The sequence below is a fragment of the Arachis ipaensis genome, chromosome B5 (genome assembly GCF_059453495.1).
Source record: "Arachis ipaensis isolate K30076 ecotype BB chromosome B5, ASM5945349v1, whole genome shotgun sequence".
NCBI lineage: Eukaryota > Viridiplantae > Streptophyta > Magnoliopsida > Fabales > Fabaceae > Arachis > Arachis ipaensis.
In genome coordinates, this window is record NC_142440.1 from 31393252 (window position 1) to 31415627 (window position 22376).

The following is a 22376-nucleotide window of genomic DNA, read 5'->3' on the forward strand; positions in this document are numbered from 1 at the left end:
ATTGTTCTCTTGCAGTCGAAACTGTTTGAAAATACTCATCAATCTTGAACCAAACCTCATGCAGACTATGAAGGTGTACAACTTTATTTTTAAGAGGTGTAGCCATGGAAGCTACTAACCAAGTAGTGAGAGTGAGGTCTTGAAGTTTCTATGTTTTGAAGGTTTCTAATTGAGTGGTGATTTTCTTGGCTTCATCATGTATGAATTATTGAGGAATCTTGGTTGCATCAGAAAAAGAAATGTATCATCATTAGTTATCAGTAATAGTACAACTCTCTCTTTTATACTAATACAGACCTTCTATGCAATACTAAATCAAAACTAAAGGATAAATACTAGTTAAGATCAGTTCATAACTAACCGAAACCACTTGCACCTAACTAACAACTAATAGCCTAATCTAGGGATATGGAGGCTAGTGTTGAGGAAGCAGACAATGGCCTCCTAAATTAAAAATTTTAATGTATAAGGTTATTAATTTTTATATTAGTCCCTTTTAATTTTAATTTTTTCTTTTTCTAAAATTATATTTTTATATTGACTCCTTCTTAAAAATTGTTCTAATTTCATTTTTGGCCTAACCAAATATATCTTTAATAGCATAAATAATTATGTTATTATAGTTAACAATACATGTAAATATTATTATTAAATTTTATATGAAAAATTGACAAAAAAATAACTTATTTTCTATTTATTATTATGAATGATTTAATTAGTATTTTTTTAGAAGCTAATTAGTTGAGATCAAAATCTTGCTAATTTTACTTTGTCATTTTACTCTATTTCTTTTAAACCGATTTGTTTTTCTTTTTTTTTTTTTATTTCTATTTCTAAACTCCTTTCGAGTCATTTCTTATGTAAGAATAAAAATCATATATGATGAATTGATGATACACCACATTTGTGTTTTGGTTTTTTTCAATTATAGAAATGATATCCTCCATAACACAGATAATATAAATATAGTTTAAACTATCTTCTCCGACTCCACTCATATATATTTTACGATTTATTAGCTGTAGTAGTGCTGTACATTAATTAACCATTAAAATTAATTATTAGTATAAAATATATATTAAAAATAAATTAAATAACTATAGTTGTAAAAATCGGATCGGATCGGTCGGTTCGATCGAAAAACCGATACGAACTGATCGTCAGCATGCGGGTTGGAAAATTTAGAAAAATACATTGCAGTGTGTAGGAGTCAAACTTGGGTCTCCTGAAATACAAACCAAATTGACAAGCACTGCACTAACCCGTTTTTTTAGTATTTCTAATGCTTTTTTTACATAGAAATACTTAACTCAATATTTTTTAAATTAATTATTTTTTAATTGAAGTATAAATTAATTAATTTTAAAAATAAAAAATAATCATGAATATAAAAATAAAATAAAAATTATTTATTCTGAGAAAAAAATTAATTTATATAATTATTTAATTATATAAAAATATTTAGACCTTGAAATTATTCTTTGGATATAATTCATAGATTGTTATTTTTATTGTGTCTAATTAAGATACTATATAGTAGTGTGAACTAATTATATGTCTATTTTTGTATTAGTTATTTATAGAATTCGACTTAATTGTTCTTAAAATGTTAGTAAAAATATGTATTTTTCAAAATTTAATTTTAGGTTTTTGACTATTTTTATTTTTTATTTGCATAGTACCGAGTCAACCGGTTTAACCAGTGACCCACCAATTGAACCAATGACCCAATAACTTAATCGGTTCGATTATCGGTTCGGTTCTGACAACTATGTAAATAACATATAATTTATACATAAATACATAATTATTGATTTTATTAGTTTATTTTAAAATATAAATAATATTTTTGTTTTAGATTTCATAAAAAAAAAAGCAACAGACAATGCGTTGCAAACAAAACAGAGGAGAGGGGAGGGAAGTAGAAGAAGAAAGACAGGGCACTGAAAGCAATGAATTCTGCAAATTCACCATTGGTTCTTCCATTCCTCTTCTTCCTCGTCACCTCTTTCTTCCATGATCCTCCCTTTCGCGCCTCAGCGCAGAAAACGTAAGCTCTTATATTTTTTCCATGGTTTTTTGCTCGAAGTGCGCACACACCCTAATATACCCGATATTGTTGATTTATACAATTGCTTTGATATATGATCTAATTTTTGCTAAAGCTGGAAAGTTTGTTTTGTATTTGAATTGGCTAGGGATTGGATCAACAAAGAGAATCAAAATGGGAATGAGTTTGGGGAGCGAAGAGGTAGAGTTCTTATGAGCTTCAAAGAAAAGCCCTCAGGAAGTAACGTTACCTTTGAATGCACTCCTTCTGGTCCCTGCGTTCCATGCCTCTACTCCGAAAAGGTTCCGTTTTTTCCATCTTGATCTTATATAAGATAATGATTTTCTTTTCCTTTTCAATTTTGTAATATAGTTGTTGTTGTTCTTAAATAGAATGTCATTTTTTTAAAAAATTTTATCAAATTGAGGGGTTAGGGTTTCTGTTTGTCTTCTGGATTTAAAATATTTTCTGTGTTATTACAATAACAGTTATTTCATTTTGCAACTAGATATATAATGAAGCTGTCTAATTGATAAAGGCTATGTGAAAATTATGAATAAATATAGATCTGGCTTCAGTTTCTGTTTTGTTACTACCTGGTTTTATGTTGATTTAAGACTATTTGAGGAGATTGTGTGTATCGTTTTGTACACGTTTGTTCATGAAAACTTGGGCCAAAGCAAAAGTAGGGTCAGTGGTGAATGTTTATTCAAGTTCATAATCTTCAGTGTTCCTCATCCTAAGAAGTTTTATGAAGCTTTCAAAAGAAATAAGATTCTTAGGATTTCCAACATGTTGTAACCCCGTGGTTAAGTTTGATTGTAGCTTTCTTCATGGATAGCCTTTTTCCTTCTTGTTACCTATGGGCCTCTTTGATTTTGTTTTATATGGAAGCTCTTTTGGGGATTGCAGGGTGATGAGAAATATCGTTGCGGTGAAACTGGCTACCGTATTCCATTCAAATGCTTAGAAATCAAAGACACAACTAAGGGAAAAGAGAAAATAAATCCCCGTGAAGGTCGGTCTTTGTTTGAATTCTCCAACAATATCGAAATGTCAGACGAACTGTCACATGCTTCTGGAGAGTTTACTACTACGCAATCACATAGACATTTGCTAGATGATTCGTCGGCTTCAGATAATAAATCACAGGCTTACATCACTTATAGAAGCTGTATACCCCCAGCTAGTGGAGAGAAGTTGTCAGTTCTAAATTTTGAGGTAATGTTCAGTTCTAGCTCTCCATTAACGTTGAATTTGATTAATAGCTTCTGAACTTGGTTGATTGGAAAAATTGAATCGTTTAGTTAGTGGAACTAGTATATCAGATAATCACATCCAGTAAAGGAAACTAAGATGTTACATGGCTAACCTGTGCTGTTTTGTCTGCTGCTAAGTGTTTGTACCTGCAAATTCATGTGTTCGAAATGAATAACAAATTATCAAACAATAATCATTATCCTTGAGCTGCTGGAAAAGCTGTCAGTCATGAATGTCTTTTTTATGTGACGGATTCAAGTGGTAAATGTTTGAATTTTCCAATCAAGGGGCTATTCTTTAGATCATAAGATGCATCTTTCAGGTTCTACTGCCAAATAATTCCGTCTGAAGTTTTCCTACGTGTTTATCAGCCCTAAGCACTCAAGTAAACATCGTGTTCATTGCTTGAAATTACAATTATAACCGCAGTCAAGGATTTTATGCAGCATATTTGCAAAATGTCCCATTTGATTAAAAAACTATTATGACTCGTTGACATATAGCAATAGTTATTTATCAGAATTCAGAACTTTTGGGGATTATCAATGTGCTGTCACTGCTGTGATTCATCTCATTTTCTTAGCCATCAATAGTCTCTTGGCTTTAGAATTACCCCTTAGTGATTCATCAATGAAATCAGATCTGAGCTGCAAATTTAAGTCATTTTACCACGATAAGGTTTTTTTCTTTTTTTCCTATATGCCACCTTATTTAGATTTTCTTATCGGGACAAATTCAACCATGTCTTTTGAATGCATAATGCCAAACAAAATGCAAGCAAACGGCCTCCGAATTTGAAAAAAGATGGTTGTTCAGCCACATTTACTGCAATGTAGATATTGAACAGTAGTAATTTGTTTGTCACTTATATTTATTGCTTTGCATTTTTACTTGTTGAACAACATATGATGAACATTAGCGGATCATGCTTTTTTTTTGTGTAAAATTGACAGGCGATCATGCTTTTTTTATTGGCCATTAGTGGATCATTCATATACCTGAGAAAGAAGAAGGCGGTTTCTGTTTCTGGCTATACAGCTGTAAGGTCTCAAACAAACTCGCGCTTTTGAAATAGACAACTTCTGTATCATGATTCATGAGATTTCTTCCCCACTGAATCTTGTTATTTTTTGCTCATTTTTCTAGTCAAAATGTATGATATTATTATTGATATAGGCTAAATGTTTGGATTTAGCAGCAACCAAATATATTCATTGTATTTTGTAGCTATTCAATGTGGTACAGTTTTAGGTTCTGTTTCTTTTTTTTTATTAAATGGGCATCTTTGCCTGTTGCCACTATAGTCGAAGACTCAAATGTCATTGAAAGTTCCTAAATATTCTATTATTGCTAAATATTTTGATTCATTCCAACTTGATTACTAAGAAAAGAATTATAAAGCCTGGTTGTGAAGTCAAAATAGAAGCTATAGTAGATATAGTTATAATATTGTATTATGAATGAGATATGTTTACTTTATTCGCACTAGGTACTAAGATAAGAAATATGACGATGTCAATGGGAAAATATGTTGATGCCTTGATGGCGCATCAAAATAACAAACTCCGCATTTCTGTATTAAAAGTTTTCACATCCGTTATTGCCTTTCATAACACTCAGTCTCTTCGACATTGTAAAATGTAAAGACTCTTTCTCATGATTCTGCTTTCAGCATGATCATGTTCTAAAATGGGTATATATATTTTTAAATCGAATCCTACAAATATTAGGCAACCTCCACCCATTGGGAACTCTTGTTTTAGTTTTACAAGAGAGGCTAAATTCCTGTCCCCAGGTGAGGGGTCTCTAACCACCTAAAGTGGTACCAACCGAACTAATTGACATCCATTAGGAACTCTTATGACCGTTGATTTTAGAAACATAATTATGACTATATTACAAGAGTCCCGAAAAAACCCAAGACGAAAAGGTTCCATGATAACTCAGCTCAAGCTTATAAGTGATCATTTCAGCTGCTGTCATTATAGGGTGATTCCGTTATTGCAATAAAATTGGGCAGAAAATGAAAATATGGGAGAACATTTATCCTATTTCACATTTTCTTTTAATTACCTTTTAATCTTCTTGACTTTGAACCTATTTTCCGAAGTTTCTCAACATATTTCAAATAAATTCAAAGCAAACTAGTACACTCAGCATTCTAACTTCTAAATGAAGAAAGCAAGTTCCGTCTCGATGCAACGTCCCTCTCAAACCCCTAGGCAGTAAGCAGAGGACTCGTGATATCATTCGATTATGTAAAGATAAACACCTGCACTTTCATTTGTCACCATCAACTATCTCAAATAAACATGATGGGATATTGGACAGTCAACCCTCAAAAATCTCCCTTCCCTAACTTAAGATTTAATTGCCAAAAAAAAAAAATGACAGAACAAGATATACCAAGTTATTGCCGCTAAAAAATATACAATACCAATTGGAAGCTTGTGTCAGTTCTATAGGTTTCTTTGTCCAAATAAGATGGAGGTAGCAGCAGCAGCAAGAAAGCTCCAGTAGAAAGAATTATATTGTCGATAACCTCCACTTAACAGTGAAACTCCCTTTTTCCTTAAAAGACACATCTACAGTAACAGCAGAGCAGTAACTACAAACAGAGAGATATAAAGTCACAAAAAATAGTCTGGGGTCTTCCGCGTAGTGTCGGGCTCAATTTGCCTGGGAGCTGGATCAAACTGCAGAAAATTCTGATCCATGTTCTCTCCAATTTCCAGTATGGCTGCCATATTCCCACATCGGTAACAGTAATTTGGAGCGCTAAAAACGGTCACTACATTCTTTTCCTTAAAGAGTCATCAAAACAACAGTCAATACAAAGAATGCGACAGGTTATGTTTAAACATAAACACACTAATCACACGGAATCAAATACAATGTCAATCACCTGGCACCAATTGTACCCTTCCATGACAAGCTGGTGAGCCCTAGATATCAGGGAGAGACCATTGGTATGATTGAACTGAGCAGCAATATCCTGGCCAAATGTGTATCCAGCACCACGTGGAGATATTCCCCAACCACAGCGATCATCTGGATCAGACCACAAGAGGTCACACATTGGTCCTTCATGCGGAACCTATAATGCATGAAGACATCTGTCAGTCAACTGATGAAGCAATCTAAGAGCCTAACCACACAATGCTGAAGTAAATACTTAATGTGTGACCAAAATGAAGTGAAACATTTCCATCACAATACAAGCTTATTATAAACCACAACTAACAGTTACAAAATCACATAGGAAGAATTTTAAGTATACCAGGTACACCAGTGTTCCAATAATTTTAACCATTGATCTCAATTATAAAAAATATATACAATATATATTAATTAAAATCAACGGTTAAGATTATTAGACCGGTGTTAGGGTACATTTGAAAACTTTCCAATCACATAATCTATAATTTATACCAAATTGCTTTTCACAAAAGAATAGCTCTGAAGCTCAGAAACAAGCTTCATCGAAAATGTTGTCATACCAAATAAATCATGAGAGCTTGCAATTGCAATAGCCATTTAATAACACACAAACCTCCTGTATGCGGTCCAAGGCACGGATATTATCCAGCGTATCCAAAGAAGGTGACAGGCCTCCATGCAAGCAGAAAATCTGAAACATGCATGGAAGTTAAGTTAAACTGGCATAAAGAAATAGGAAACACTGTGCAAGATATTTAACTCAAACCTGACTCTCAATGAGGGCAGTTAGTGGTAAATAATCAAACAGGTCGGTAAAGTACTTCCAGACATTGGCATTCCCATATTTTCTCAAGCATTCATCATAGAAGCCATACCTGAAAGCAGGTGAGGTGAAACGTTATGAAAAACCATTAATAAATTGCTGTCAGCATGTGTAACCATGAATTTGGTATTTGCCGCATTCATAAGCACCCTATGCATGCACCAACGTTCTTTTTGGTAAGGTATGCATCATGGAGTTCACAACTCTTTTTACAAAGTAATAAAAAAAATATAGCTCTAGCATCTAAACTCAGAAACATGAAAACCATTAGCAACAAAGTACATATATCTGCACATCAAATTCATTTATTTTGATACTAAATAATACATCAGAATAATGATGAGAAACACAAAGATAAGAGAATATCATAGCGTCGTTACAAAAACCAAGTTGCTGATCCTAACCAAGACAATTAACATTTCCTTCACCTATGGCCAAGTTGTAAAAACAATGAATGCATGACGGCAGCAACAATTAACCTATTCTCAAACTTTTTGCAAGGTAATGTTAAAAACATGATCCATCACACAAGTTGCAGTGAGTTAAACATAAAAAGAGAGTAAAATGTTCTTACACTTGAGTAATTTGACGGCTTTCATGATTTCCCCTAAGAATTGTAATTCTATCTCTATAACGGACTTTTAAGATCACCAAAAGTGTAACCGTCTCCACTGAATAGTACCCACGATCTGCAAATAGCCAGCGCCATGAGGACTGGTAGCAATTCCAACATATGCAGAGACTATAATTTAAACATCATTAAAAGCAATGACAGGAAAGAAGGGGGGAAAGATGATAATGGCCAATGCAGGGTACCTTATTATAGCTAAAGCCTAAAACTTTTAACAGCCTAAAATATTAAAGTTATTAAGCACCATATCCTTCCCTAAAGACATTTCTATGACGCCGGATTTTGACCCCTCTTTACTAAAATGAACAAGTGCTTGGGATGTTCTGCTTCTTTTAAAGCTGCCAGCAATTTGTCAAATCTCAAAGGCCTGGTTCACTGCTCATGAACATTTACCCCATTAAATCTTTCCATGCAACTTATGATTTCATTTATCCATCACCATCAACAATTCGAACAACAACCTTTTTCCTTCAGTTCACCAGTCTTTTAAAATTCGAACTTAAAAATATTTAGAATAATCACAACTAGCAAGAATGATTGATATGCTTTTCCCCCCTACTTAGTCTTGCTATTTATATCTCCACAGTTTATCACCATTGTTACCCTACTCCACATATTTCATAAGATAATCTAACGGCTAGATTTTCAATTCCAAGCTTGCCCCATGCACAATCCTATCATGGATGCATCGCAACCACTCTAGCAAAAGAGAAGAGTGGAGTTACGAAGGATGCAAGTTTCACCAAGCATATATCGTTCCAAGTTCCACCAAGCATGTGTTAAGGCATAACTAAAAGGAACTAAAAAGATTGAGGTTTATATAGATTTCTACAGCAGTATCAATGCTATAAACACAATACGGTGCTTACAGATGGAACTAATCAAGTTTGTTTCATGCAAAGAACGCATCAAACACATTAACAAACTACCACAATATGCCAAAACAAGTATGAAATGATGGAAAAAGACTTGAAACTAGTTCAATTGCTAACTTAGAAGGAAAAGGAGAAGTAAAGCTCCCCTCGTTTTTCTTGCTGAAAAACAATCTGTCACAAACATACACGGTTGCAAAACATGAAAACAACATAACAGTTTTGAACAATCAGACGCCTCCAGTTAACAACGGATGTAACCTGCTATAAATTTCAAGAGGAATACCAAAAAAAAAAAAAAAAAAAAGAGAGGGGGGGGGGGGTCAGATCGCTAAGAAAGTCATCCCAAAATGCTCCAGAACCCAAAACGATGAAGCAGTATCCCAACACAAATCAAATAGGAAAAAATAAACACATAAAAGCTTTAAAGTCGAACCCAATATACAACAAAGCTATGAACCTCGTTATTTTCCTTAATCTCCATAAAAACCAAGGCTTAAAAAAATAAGTAAATTATTATATCAACCAGCAAACATTTCTTTAGGGGAAAAAATGACAGAACCAAAAACAGAAAGGGGAATTTTTGAAGGAGAAAAAAAAAAAAAACTGACCTACATAGTCGCCCATGAAAAGATAATTAGTGTCAGGAGCGCTGCCTCCTATCCGGAACAGCTCGATGAGATCGTAGAACTGGCCATGGATGTCACCGCAAACCGTAACGGGACACTTCACCGGCTGCACGTTCCACTCCTCCACAAGAATCGCCCTCGCCTGATCGCATAGTGCCTTCACCTCCGCCTCCCCCAGCGGTTTGCACTCCATCAGCTGCTCTATCTGCCGGTCCAGATCCGCGTTCGACGGCATCGTTCCTCTCTCTCTCTCTATCTCTCTCTCTCAGATCTGAAAAAGCTTTGAGATCTTCGATCGATCGGTTATTTTTGCGAAGAGACGTCGAATCGGTTTTGAGGGTTAAGCTGACCGGAGTGTCGCCGGCGGCGAGAGGAGGAGGAGGTGCTTCGGGGAAGCGGTTCCGAGGCGAAAAGCGGGGAGCGGAACGATACGTTTCGGAGGAGAAGGGGTTGGGATTGGCTTCTTCGGCCCCTGAATCATTTCATTTTTTTTTCCTTCGACCTCTCTGTTTTTCTTTTTCCTTTTTCTTTTTTTTTTTCTTCTGCGTGTCGCAGTTATTATTATTATTATTATTTTTTTTTGTGCTTCTCTTGAAAAAACAATAAAAATTAAAAGAAAGAAAAGCAGGAGAACAGAAAAGAGAAGTATTGGGGAAAAATATTTTTTATTTTATGATTATTTTATTATATTTTAAATTTACACTCAGAATGAAAGAAAGTAACGCGGAAATTGCCGGGAAGGTGGGGGAGCCTGGCTAGTGGCTGCCATAGCGCATAGGCAAAGTGGCGGCTGATATGAGTAGATGTCTCCAAATGACCTGCGACTTGCTGGTCGGTTCGGTTCGCTCAGAAAACTGAGATTTTGGTGACTAAACAAACCAAAAAAAAACAAAAAACAAAGAAAAACAAGCCAAATTAATTGGTTACGATCATATCTAAATTAATATAATATTGAAAATTCCTCTAAAATTGAAGCAACAAGAATCCTCGTCAGAAACAATTATTTTGGTCATTCAGTCCGTTACGTTATTTGCATCTGTTTTTTAAATTAAGACAGTAATTACTTTTTAATTTTAATTTATGATATTTTTAATTTATTTTTTAAATTTTATTATGGAATATCATTACTAGATATTTATTTGTTTATTAATGAAAGAGTATCTAAACAATCACTTTCACATAGTACTTTTCAAAATCTATTATTTTAAGATAGAAGTAAGTTCCTCCAAATTGTATATAGCTCTATAAAAAAATATTACAAACTTCAACTTTTTCGATGCAATCTTTTACCCACAACCATCAGAATTACAAAAAATAAAGCTAAAATCGGCTAAACTTTCATAAGCAGAAAAGCTAGCATCACAATTCAATTTAGTAGACTCGGCAGAAGGAAGAGTCCAATGCAAGCAAAGGGAGGGAGGGGACAAAGCTCGATGCATTGTGAAAATAGAGTGCAACTCTCTTACTGAGTTATGAGTCAAACCGGTCACTTTACTAGTACTCTAATGATCATCTGGACTAAATAAGTCATTATTCGTGCTTCTCCAAATTCACCAGATAGTCGAGTAGAAAATAAAAACATCCCAAAAGTAAGACCCAGCAAAGTTAGTGTCGTAAATTCAAGTGATCAGAATATAATCCAAATAAAGTCTAAATCTCTTTGGCACTGAGGCAATCCTGTAGATAATGAATAACAGTTTCAGGACTAAGTTTACATTGATGACAAGTATTCGACTGAGCTAAACCACAATCAAATCAAAACTCCGCCGTAGAGAGTACATTATGAAGACTAAGCTAAATCAAGAACTTGAACATCTCTGGAATATGAAGCCCCATACTTACAACCAATTATCATGCTCATTCCAACCAAACTTTTTCTTAGCCAACCAACTGTATTCACTATTAGCTGAATAAAGTCTAGAGGATGTTGGGTGCCAAATCTACCTAAGTTTCTCCCCCTCTTGTAAGTCAGGATTATACCCGTCTAAATGCTGTCTGACCTCCTCCAGAATAAGAGAAAATATCCTGAAAGTTCCATTAACCACCCCGCCAAACATCCTTAATAGTCAAATCAGAATTAGAAATATGCACAAAGAAAATATCATTAGTAATTGGACCCTCAAGACATCACTTATCAAACCAGAAAGGTTGATCACAAGATTTGATACACTAAGAAAAATCATCCTTGAGAACTCTAAAGGCCTTAGAAATACTTTTCCAAACATAAGAGGCATTACTTGAGAAAGGTCTGTCTAGAGCTCCATCGTTCCTCATGTACTTTGCCCTGATAAGAGCAACCTAAGGTTTGTCTTGACAGTGAAATAGTTACCAAACAAGTTTTTCAAATAAGGATATATTAGCACAAGCATGATCTTTAACACCTAGACCAACAAACTTCTTGGAAATGACCACTTTTTCCCAATTAACTAAAGAAAGACTTCTACCATTCACTTTATCCTTCCAGAGAAACTGTCGCATTATAGAGGATAATTTATCACAAACTCAGTGGGGAAGAGAGATACTTGCATATGATAAACCGAGATGGATGCCGCGATAGAATTAATTAAGCAAAGTTTACCATCTTAATTAATTGAGAAGTCTACCTTTCCAGTTAACTAATCTGTCTCTAACCATTTCAATCACCGAATAAAAAGAGACCCTATTAGCATGAGAATGATTGAGATTCACATCCAAATATTTTCCTAAGTCCAAACAAATCTAATGGAAGAAACCGTAGTAAAGACATTTCTTCTACGAGCAAACACATTCTTGGAGCATAAGGCTTTGAACTTCTCAAGGTTGATTTTCATTTCTGAGGCCTTACAAAAAGTGTTTAGGAAATTCATCACCATTTGAACCTGAGTCTTAGAAGCCTGATAAAAAAGAAGTAAATCATCTGCAAACATCAAATGAGAGAACTTCGGGCTACACATAGAAATAGAGACTGGCTTCCACATGCCTTCTTCCACCTTATGAGAAATATAACAAGCAAGTCTCTTCATACAAAGCACAAATAAATATGGAGACATTGGATCATCTTGTCTCAACCCCCTTCTAGGGGACAATACTCTCCAATTTATTACCATTCCACAAAATAGAGAGAGATGAAGCACGAACACAAGACATAATCAAACTAATGGTGTTCATAGAAAAACCAAAAGCAATAAGAATACTTTGTAGAAACCTCTAATCTAACATATCATAAGCCTTTTCAAGATCAATTTTGAAATCAAGAGTACTTTTTTTGGATTTTGTATACTTCATGAAGTGAAGGACTTCTTATACCACAATGATGTTCTCAGGAGCACCTCAGCCTCGGCCTGGAATGAAACCACCCTGAAGCGGACTAACAATATATGTCAAAAAAGGTCGTAGTCAGTTAACCAGGATTTCAGTGATAATTTTATAAATAATATTACACAAGCTAATACGCCTAAAGTTCTTCATGAAAGTTGGAACCTCCACTTTAGGAATAAGAACAATAAGAGTTTCCATGATACTAAGGTTCAAAATGTCGCCAGAAAAAGCCCTCTTCTGATAATATTCCAAATCTCACTACCCACTATCTCCCAATATTCTTTGAAAAAAATGCTTGAAACCCATCCGGACCAAGAGCCTTAAAAAGACTCATACTGAAGACTGCTGACTTCACCTCTATAAAAGAGACCAGCGCAATAAGCATGGCCCCCAGTCTCATCACTCAGAGAGGGTATAGGAACCTCTCACAGACAATCAACCTTAACCTCCTCAATTGTGCCAAAGAGATCCTTATAAAAATTAAGAGCCTCATGTTGGAGAAGATTTGGATCAATAGACCAAGAGCCATCCCTAATAAAAAGTCCATGAACTCTGTTATGATTCTTGTGTATCAAAGTCTATCGATGACAAAAATTTTGTATTTCTTTCCCCATGCTTAACCCACTGCTTCTAGATTTTTGGTACCAAAAGAGCTCCTCTTGTAACAACAATCTGTTATAGTCTTCTTGGTAGCACGAATCCTCATACCTTCGTACTGTTGTACCAGCAAGTGCACTGGGTCATCCAAGTAATACCTGAGAGAGTCAGGGTCGATCCCACGAAGATTGTGGTTTAAAGCAAGTTATGGTTATCTTGCAGGTCTTAGTCAGGCGAATCAAAAGGTTGATGGATAATTAATAATAATGTTGTATAATTTAAATTCAGTAATGGGAATGTAGTTGAGGGTTGGAGTTGCCTTGTCTTTCTGAATTAACTTTGATATTACTGTCTTCTTTGCTTGTGAGTGATTTCTTCAATGGCAGGATGTATGTGATTGACACTAGTTTGAGCAACTGCCAATACTCCTCCAGATCTGAACCCCAGATTTAGTGCGGATCCATTCTGATTGAGGGTGAAGCTCCTGTAGTTCATTCTCCTTAATGATCCTACTCAAAACGCCACAAACAAGGTCGAATCTTCCGGATCGGAGGATGCTGTGCCTTAGGTACCAGCCTCTACCACAGAGACCATAATCTCCCCGTAAATCGGCTGAACTGATGTCTCGAGAAGTCCCCAACGAAGTCGTGGATTAGCCGTCTGAGAGACATATATTCAAGCTGGTGGTTCATCATTGTCCGATGAAAGATGCACTCTGAACCCATGTAGAATGTGATAAACTTATGCCAGTTCAACGCATTCATATTGATGAAGAATGACTATACATCTTAGAATTAATCAAACACGGATCGAAGAGAAACAGTAATACTTTTATTAATTCATAGGATTCAGCAGGGCTCCTCCCCCTCATCCTAGGAGGTTTAGAAACTCATACTGAAAGGAAAATATAATGTGTAAACAAATATAGGGCTGTAAAGTGTGCGTGATGTTCTTATGATTATGTAAAATACACTTTAAATACTAAACAGATGACTAGTAAGGGTAAAACAGTCTATTTAGTTCTAAAATCCGCTTCTAGGGCCCACTTTGTGAGTGTTTGGACTAAGATTTGATGAGATCCACGTGCTATGAGGCTTCTAGGGCATGAAACGCTAGCTAGGGGGTCCTCTCTGGGCGTTTGGACGCTGGTTCTGCTCTTTGAGCGCTGGACGCTGGAAGGGGGCAGGAAGCTGGCGTTGGACGCCAGTTTTGGGCCTTCTAATCCGAAGCAAAGTATGGCCTATTATACATTTCTGGAAAGCTCTTGATGTCAGATTTTCATAGCCATTGAGATTGCTCCATTTGGACTTCTGTAGATCCAAAAAAGGTCTTCTGAGTGCAAGTAGGTCAAATCCGGACAGCATCTACAGTGCTTTCTCTGTCTCTGAATCAGACTCTTGCTCCAACTCCTCAATTTCAGCCAGAAATTACCTGAAATTGTACAAAAATACAAAAACTTATAGTAAAATCCAAAAATGCGAATTCAACACTAAAACCTATAAAAACTTAATAAAAACTAAACAAAATATACTAAAAACTATATGAAAATGATGCCAAAAAGCGTATAAAATATCCGCTCATCACAACACCAAACTTAAAATGTTGCTTGTCCCCAAGAAACTAAAAACACAGTAGGATAAAAAGAAAATTAAGATACAATAAATTTCAAAGTTTTTAATGAAGCTCAGTTACAATCAGATGAGCAGGATTTAGTAGCTTTTTGCTTCTGAATAGTTTTGGCATCTCACTATCCATTGAACCTTAGAATGGTTGGCATCTTTAGGAACATAGAATCCAAATAATATTATTAATTCTCCTAACTAAGTTCTTTTTTATTCTTGAACATGGATTTTTGAGTCTTGGCCGTGACCCTAAGCACTTTGTTTTTCAGTATTACCAACGGATACATAAATGCCACAGACACTTTAACTGGGTGAACCCTTTTGGATTGTGATTCAACTTTGCTAGAATCCCCAGATAAAGGTGTCCAGAGTTCTTAAGCACACTCTTTTTGCTTTGGACCACGACTTTAACTGCTCCGTCTTAAACTTTTCACTTGACACCTTCATGCCACAAGCACATGGTTAGGGACAGCTTGATTAAGCCGCTTAGACCAGAATTTTGTTTTATTTAGGCCCTCCTAACCACTGATACTCAAAACCTTGGGTCCATTTACCCTTTCCTTTTGGTTTAAAGGGTTATTGTCTTTTTTTGCTTGCTTATTTTTTTCTTTTTATTTTTTGCCACTTTTTTTTCTTTTTTTTTTTCGCATGCAAGCTTTTTCTTTTTCTTTTTGCTGCTTTTTCTTACTTCAAGAATCAACTTTTGGATTTTTCAGATTACCAATAATACTTCACTTTCATCATCATTCTTTCAAGAGCCAACATTCATAAATTTCAACTTCAAATATGCACTGTTTATTCATACATTCAAAAAACAAAAGTAATGCCACCACATCAAAATAATTGAACTATTCTTATTTTAAACTTGAAATTCATGTATCTCTAAATTCTTTTCAATAATTTTTTTTAAGTAAGGTGAGAGATATATTGAACATTTTACATCTTTAAGACATCAATGCAAATGATCATGCAATAAGAACCCGTACATGCGTTACACATAGCCATTCATTATGAATCTTTCGACGGAGTGCCTGAAAGTTGATCATCTTCTTTGTACCTCCGAAAATGCTCCGTTGTAACCATATAACATTATCTTTTGCCACTGGAATGTCTAATTTCTTAGACCATCCATTCTTATTTGGGTCCTTAACATTCGCATCTCTTGACGACTTTTCCACCTTCTCTTCCACTTTTCTTATATCTCTATATTGCTAACGGTTACCTTCTTCACCTTGTCTTGTGGATTCCTGCACTTCTTTTTCTTTGATGTCCTTTAGTTCAGATCTTCTTTTGTACATTGCTTCTGCTACGAAAATTCTTTTTCCTCTCAACACCATATGATTCATTTCTACAACAGCCTTCAAAGCTCCCCCCTTTGATAGTGGTGTTGAAGGATTGGTGATTGGAGATAAAGTAGTATTATAGTTGGAGTTAGTTGGATTTTATTAGAGGATAATTTAAAAATTTTAATATGTTTTTTGGATTTGGATAATTTTATCAATAAAATCCTGTGGGTATAAGGTTAGATTCATTTTCTCGTAAGTAGATTTGTAACATTATGAAATACCTTTGTGAGAATCTTGTACATGGATTTCACTGCATACTTTCTCACTGCGCGTCCAGCATGTTGCTGTAGACATAGCCTTTTAGATTCATACTGTGTGGTGTTGTGAGGTTCATGGCAAAAATGGCAGAGGAAGAAGGGCAGGAAGAAGCGAGACCGCCATGAATCTTTTGGTCGAAGCCGTGGGAGGCGAGAACGGAGTTGAGATTCTGCATGGCTTTTGAACAATGCGTTGGCATTGAGGTGGTTGTCATTGTTGTCAACGGTGGTGGTGAACTGCAATAGTAAAGGCGGGGTTGCGGAGGGTGCACATTTGACACGCGGATGGGTAGCACGAAAGATGACGCACGGAGCGATCGGACATTTGCGGAGATGCTTGGGCGGCGTCCATGGGCGGATGGGGGTGTCGGCTGGAGGTTGGGCGGCGTCAGATCGGAGAGAGGGGAGTGAAGCGGCTCTTGGGGGTGCCTCTACAGACCGAAAATGGTAAATAGAGGAAGGGGGTCAAATTTAAATTGAGTGTAACTGCGAATCCTTATTTTATTAAATTTCAAAATTTAAAATTAAAGATAATTAATTAATGATTTGATTTATAATTTTAATTTTTTTCTTTTTTTTACTCTATTGTTTATATTGTTTACTCCTTTAGGGAATTTGACAATGTGTATAGTGGACTGGTAATTTAGCCTAAATACATATAAAAAATAAAAAACACTCCATAAATTATCGAAATAAAAAAACTCACTCATTTATTTTTAAAAAATAACCATTCCAAACTCTAATTTATCAAAGCATTTCACTCCAATATCTTCTCCTTTTTCAACCGGCTGCTACCCCCACTTTTATCAATAATCATCCTACTTCACCGTCGCTACTTGACTTGCCACACACCGCCACCGACATCACTCATCCACAGTGAAAATAATCATCAATTTAAGGATAAAAATAATCATCCAAATATCTAATAAATTGAACATCCAACATATTTTAATTATATATAACTAAACTCAATCTAATTAAAATAATAATCTACATAACAATTAAAATAACCATCCGCATACTTATTAAAATAACCATCCTAAACTGGTCATTAAATTAATATAATCCGGAAGTAATCCAGGAGTAGAGGAAAAAATTATTGGTCCCATATCATCAACTCCAATCAATTCACCAATTTTTCATGGGTCAGGTGGATCCACCATCACTACTCCGATAGTAGTAGGGTGGTTAATCCAAAAAAGCTTCACATGCAAACACCTTAAGTTGGCAACAAAAAATTTTAAGAGACAGCATTTTCTTGGTGAGGGAGGATTTGGAAGTGTTTTCAAAGGATGGCTTCGTAGAGATTATCCTATGACTCTAACAAAACCTGAAATAAGGATCCGTATTACTATAAAATCTCTTAATCAATTTGGTCTTCAAGGCTATCAAGAATGGCTCGTATGATCACCATTAACTCCATGATGTAGCAACAATTCCACGAGAGGGTTGCACAACACCGCAGTAACGCGGTCAGGGAAGAGTGGTGCGAAAACTGCAGCAGCAGCGTTGGACTGAGCGCTGGAAGGCGAGGCGAGTCGGGTTGACCGACGGAGGTGGAGGTGGAGGCGGCGTCGGTATATTTTGCGGGGAGTGCAGCGGCGTGAGGTGAGAACCGGAGAATATGACGGTTTTAGACGTGTATTGGAGATTATGGTGAGATTAGAAATAACCGTAGTGTGAATGAATTTAAATACAAATCCTAATTTTTTGTTTGAATTAAAAAAGAGTAATTATTAAAAATTAATTGAACTAATTATTATATAATCCTAATTTTCTTTTTACTCCTATTATATATTAAAATTATTATCTCCCAATACTTTTTCATAAAGATATTAATGAACAAGTACCTGTAGATAGTGAGTTATTGTATGAGATTATGAGAGTAAGAGACTTTAGTTATAATTTTGAATTTTTATGTATTTTTGAATTTACAAAGAAGGTTTTTTTTACGACTGTGTTCATATTTATGATTTAATAATTAATATATTATATATCATTTTATTATAATCTAGTTATTCTAGTTGAATTTTGGTTAAACCTTTTGAATTGTTAAAACTTTAACCGCCCCGAACAGTTTGATGTCCAGACTATGGTTCTGAAAATCAAACCGATCTGCAAACTGACGACATAAATGGTTCCATCAAGTATACAAAACCATCGGAAAAAAAACCAATAATAAACTAGTGAACCAGGCGGGAATCGGCCGGTTGGATTGGATGGAAAACCGGCCGATTTGGTAAAAGTGGCGTCGTTTTTTGCTTAAACGTTTAAACAAACTAACCCTAGCTGCACATCTCTCACTCTCTCATTGAAGATGTAGACCTCTGAATCACTCCCCCTTCTCCAGCCCTAGCTGCTGCCGTCGCCAGTCTGTCGATCCACTCTCGCCGGCCGTCCGTCCGTGTAGCCACTGCCCCCAAGTCTCCAACCCCTGCTCTCTTCTTCCGCGAACTCTCGGGTCTCTCACTCTCCTCTCTTCCGTGATACCCCGCACATGCCGCTCCCCCGCCGTCACTCTCGCATGGAGGAAGACATGTCGCTGTGCTCGCACGGAGGAAGACACGTCGCCGTCGCGCTCATATAGAGGAAGAATCATCGCAAGCGCCATGTTTCCTCCTCCTCTCTGTCAAGCCATCATCTGCTTCTCAGGTGCGCCGCTGTCTGCTTCTAAGCCGTCCTCCTCGCCGCAATCGTTGTCGTCCGCGACCCTCATACCGCGTCCTCCATCTTAGGGTTTGAGTCTCCTCTTGATTAGAAATTTGTGGTATGTTAGGTGGCAGCTTAGATTTAGGCGGTGATAGCTTTGAGCCTGCAGCTATGGAAGAATGAGGTTTCGAACTTCTAGTTTTTGTTAAATGATGTGGACTGTACAATTGCTACTTCGAGGAACCTTTATTCTTTTTTTTTTTGTTGACGAAACCTTCATTCTTTTTCTTTGTTGTTTGGACAAATTTAAACCAAAGTTAGAAATGGTTTGATATGTTTTCGATGTAATTGTTTTATTGATTAATGTCATCAAAGCAAACATTTATAGGATGAAGAAAGGATTTTGATTTCTCTTATAGCAAACTTTGAAAGCAAAAGTTTCTGTTCATTAAAATATATAAGTTTGTACTTTATCTAAAGATCTTAAGATTGTGGTTGATGACATTTCATGTAATGTTTTAAATTTAAAAGATATTTTAAAGTTTATATAGACTATAATTATATTTTAGAATGTTTATTTATAATTTATTTTTTATTTTAATATAAAACCGATTTTTTGATTGGACTATAGTTGAATTGGTTTAACCATTAAATCAATAAACCAGTAACTAGAGTGATTTGATAATCGGTCATGTTGGTCCAGACTAGTTTTCCAAACCTTGATTCAGATATTTGCATCTCTTATCCTTCTAACTTTCTCAGCTTCTCTCTTTACTGTAGCATTGTTTTATTTCTTTCAGAGGCAAGGTTCTTGTCCTAGAATCCTAGATTGCCGATTCCAATATTTATTGGACTGAAGAATCATCTTTCGACACAATGGTGATGTTGATATAGTGAGTAGTTTTGAATCTGTTGGTTTGGTCTGTATTGCGTTGTTTTGGAACATTGATGAGCACAGATATTGCAAAATCTTTCTACAAACAAACAAAGGAAAATCATCATCTTCCTTCCAAATTCCAATTTCCTTTCCTTTACTCTTGTTTCAGTATTTCCTTTAAAACAAACAGTGTCAGTGCCTCATTTCTTTCTTCATAATACCGAACCATTAGAATCTAGCCTGACTTAGGGATAAAGGAAAAGAAAAAGAGAATTCCATCAAACCCCTTGCTTCCTTGATGGTCATGGCTGCGATTCGGAGTATCAACACAGTGGCAGAGGCTATGCCCCAACTCACCAGATTCTCTCTTCAAGCCCCAAAATTGGTTAGCACTTCTTCCCCTTTTAAATCAAAGAGGAAAATTTTCAATTTTTATTTGCTATTTTTTTAATATTGTTTACTGCATGATTGGGTTAGAATATGAAAGTTTGTTTCTTAGCTTGCCTTGAAAAAATGTACATTCCTTTTTTCCAAGAATAGAGTAGATTTGAATTTTTCTTATAAGTCGGAGTTTAGAAGGAAAATTTAGCTACAAATATAAGAAAATGTTACTTAATATTAGTAAAATATTCCTGTAATTTACTAATTTATTTGACTTATGCACCTTTAATTGAATCCCGAAGGAGAGAGACTATGGAATATTGACTGTTGTTTTGTTTGGGTTTTTCATGGCTTGAACACTTTTGGTGACCAAATATATTAAAGGTTCATTTGATTCAATATATGAAGGCCTAAAAGAGAGAAACAAATCTTTTTGCCATAGTGCACTATACACCATATCTGAAGTATTTGGTTGGAGTATAATTCACCATGGGATAGGATGAGTTGTTTGGCCTCTATTTGGTGTAAAGGTCATGAATTTTTTGAATGTGTTTCTTTCACAGACATGTTGAGAGATTAGAGATGTACACACTGTAAGTACTAAATGATATTCTTCTTATATATAGAAAAAAAAAGTAGAGAAAAAAAGAAAGAATGTTCTGTATTTAACTAGGGTATAACTGGGTTTAGTATTGTATTATTTGGGTTTCAAAGGGTGTTTTATGTTGTATCATCATTACACAATTGGAAGCTGTAGAAAAGAAGGAAAGCATTATTGTTTTGTGTTTTGTGTTTTGTGTTGATTACACTAAACTCTCCAAATGTTACTTGGTGTTACACTCTACACACGACACGTAGTGGTTAAAGGCTTTGCTTCTGTTGTATTCTTACTTATCATATTGTTCTTGCATCTTGAAACATCTTTCTCTTGGAGAAATTATGCTTATTTCCCCTACCTTATCCATGATTCCTGGACTGTTCTCAGGTGGAGGTGGAATTTGCCAATGGTCGTGTATTCAAGTTGTCGGCTGAGTTTCTAAGAATAAACAGTCCTGCAGTTGATGGAAAAATCAGATCAATTGGAGGTGAAAAGGTACTTGCTTTCTGCAACTCAGAATGCTTTTTCAACTGCACCATTTGGAAACTCTATCCTGGGTTTTAGTACACTTTGATAATTGAATCAATGAGATCTCTTGTCTGATTAATCTTCCTTGTTACTTCTTTTTCTGTTGTTTTGATACGACTACATTCCAATTGATCCCTCGAACCAGGTAATATCGGGGAGACGGCATGTGGGAATCATGTCTGCAGAACCAGTAGTCAACTACGGGGTAGGGTACATCAAACTTAGACATTAGATCTAAATTTCAATATCTAAATCCCTCAAACTGAAATGTGATGCATAGTTGCTGAATTGGATTGTTCAGGCTTAATTTTGATGACTTGCACAAAACCGGAAGCTATTCGTGGGATTATTTCTATCACCTGGGAAGTAACAAGTTTACCCTCATGAGAAATTACATCAAAACACTGAAGAAATATGGGCTAAGCCGGGATCCACGCAGAAAAAAATGATGCAGGCATCCGCTTCTTGATTGGCCAAAACTGGTTTGAAATTGTGTCAGTTGACATCATGAAACTTGTGCTTGTCGTTGGATAGCTTCATCTGTTGAAATTGAAAAACTGAATTTTGTATTAGGTGAAGAATAGTGTTTCAGGGAAGTATTCACTAATTATCAAAGGATGAAAGAAATAAAGGAGTGTTCTTCTTGACCCTTTTCTTTTCTTCCATTACAATTATTTGCTAGAGTCATCTGAACCCTGCCAAAATCCCTATAGCGTTCATGTTTCTTATTCTGCATGACTATTTCCGTAAAATTGTCGTTATAATCTGTTCAAAAAAAAAAAAAAAAAAAAAACCAATTAAACCAGTAATCATTACACGAAGATGAAGGTGGAGAGTTTAATGAATTTTCAAATCCAAAAAGAATTCATGATAAGTAATGCATTTTCTGTACTGCCTTAAAAGAAAAATAAGAACAAATATTATTTGCTCATTAGAATATCTTCTATGTTAGTTCTAGTTTTAATTTTATTTTAAATCTTACAAGATGACACATAAACATTTGTAGGATCATACGTCAT

General features: G+C 35.4%; 3 protein-coding genes across 4 annotated transcripts; 2 read left to right on the forward strand and 1 right to left on the reverse strand.

Moving 5' to 3' along the window:
- The first annotated feature begins 1871 nt into the window (after window positions 1-1871).
- Window positions 1872-4665, forward strand: LOC107643460 (structural polyprotein). Its single transcript, XM_016347115.3, has 4 exons — window positions 1872-2050; window positions 2199-2352; window positions 2963-3271; window positions 4264-4665. The coding sequence occupies exons 1-4, from the start codon at window positions 1953-1955 to the stop codon at window positions 4378-4380; spliced, it is 678 nt and encodes a 225-aa protein (XP_016202601.1). The 5' UTR covers window positions 1872-1952; the 3' UTR covers window positions 4381-4665.
- A 904-nt stretch (window positions 4666-5569) lies between these two features.
- LOC107643459 (serine/threonine-protein phosphatase PP2A-2 catalytic subunit) lies at window positions 5570-9855 on the reverse strand. The gene is made up of 6 exons (XM_088486709.1): window positions 9188-9855; window positions 7648-7762; window positions 7017-7125; window positions 6864-6941; window positions 6216-6407; window positions 5570-6114 (listed from the first exon to the last, which is right to left on the reverse strand). The coding sequence occupies exons 1-6, from the start codon at window positions 9438-9440 to the stop codon at window positions 5941-5943; spliced, it is 921 nt and encodes a 306-aa protein (XP_088342835.1). The 5' UTR covers window positions 9441-9855; the 3' UTR covers window positions 5570-5940.
- Window positions 9856-18626: 8771 nt separating this feature from the next.
- On the forward strand, window positions 18627-22004 carry LOC107643456 (uncharacterized). Of its 2 annotated transcripts, none has more exons than XM_016347110.2 (5): window positions 18627-19060; window positions 19774-20235; window positions 21217-21324; window positions 21503-21562; window positions 21659-22004. In XM_016347110.2, exons 2-5 carry the CDS (start codon window positions 20149-20151, stop codon window positions 21662-21664), a joined length of 261 nt encoding a protein of 86 aa, XP_016202596.1. In that variant the 5' UTR covers window positions 18627-19060; window positions 19774-20148; the 3' UTR covers window positions 21665-22004. The 2 variants fall into 2 exon arrangements, with proteins under 2 accessions (XP_016202596.1, XP_088344866.1); XM_088488740.1 differs by having other exon boundaries at window positions 18627-18976.
- Window positions 22005-22376: the final 372 nt, after the last annotated feature.

Coding starts and splice junctions, on each gene's coding strand:
- LOC107643460 (XM_016347115.3), top strand. CDS start 1,953: ATGAATTCTGCAAATTCACCATTGGTTCTTCCATTCCTCTTCTTCCTC. Junction 2,051..2,198: donor CGCGCCTCAGCGCAGAAAAC/GTAAGCTCTTAT, acceptor TGAATTGGCTAG/GGATTGGATCAACAAAGAGA. Junction 3,272..4,263: donor TGTCAGTTCTAAATTTTGAG/GTAATGTTCAGT, acceptor TAAAATTGACAG/GCGATCATGCTTTTTTTATT.
- LOC107643459 (XM_088486709.1), bottom strand. CDS start 9,440: ATGCCGTCGAACGCGGATCTGGACCGGCAGATAGAGCAGCTGATGGAG. Junction 7,126..7,647: donor AGCCGTCAAATTACTCAAGT/GTAAGAACATTT, acceptor ACCTGCTTTCAG/GTATGGCTTCTATGATGAAT. Junction 6,408..6,863: donor CCTTGGACCGCATACAGGAG/GTTTGTGTGTTA, acceptor CATGCATTATAG/GTTCCGCATGAAGGACCAAT.
- LOC107643456 (XM_016347110.2), top strand. CDS start 20,149: ATGGTCATGGCTGCGATTCGGAGTATCAACACAGTGGCAGAGGCTATG. Junction 20,236..21,216: donor CTCTTCAAGCCCCAAAATTG/GTTAGCACTTCT, acceptor GACTGTTCTCAG/GTGGAGGTGGAATTTGCCAA. Junction 21,325..21,502: donor GATCAATTGGAGGTGAAAAG/GTACTTGCTTTC, acceptor CCCTCGAACCAG/GTAATATCGGGGAGACGGCA.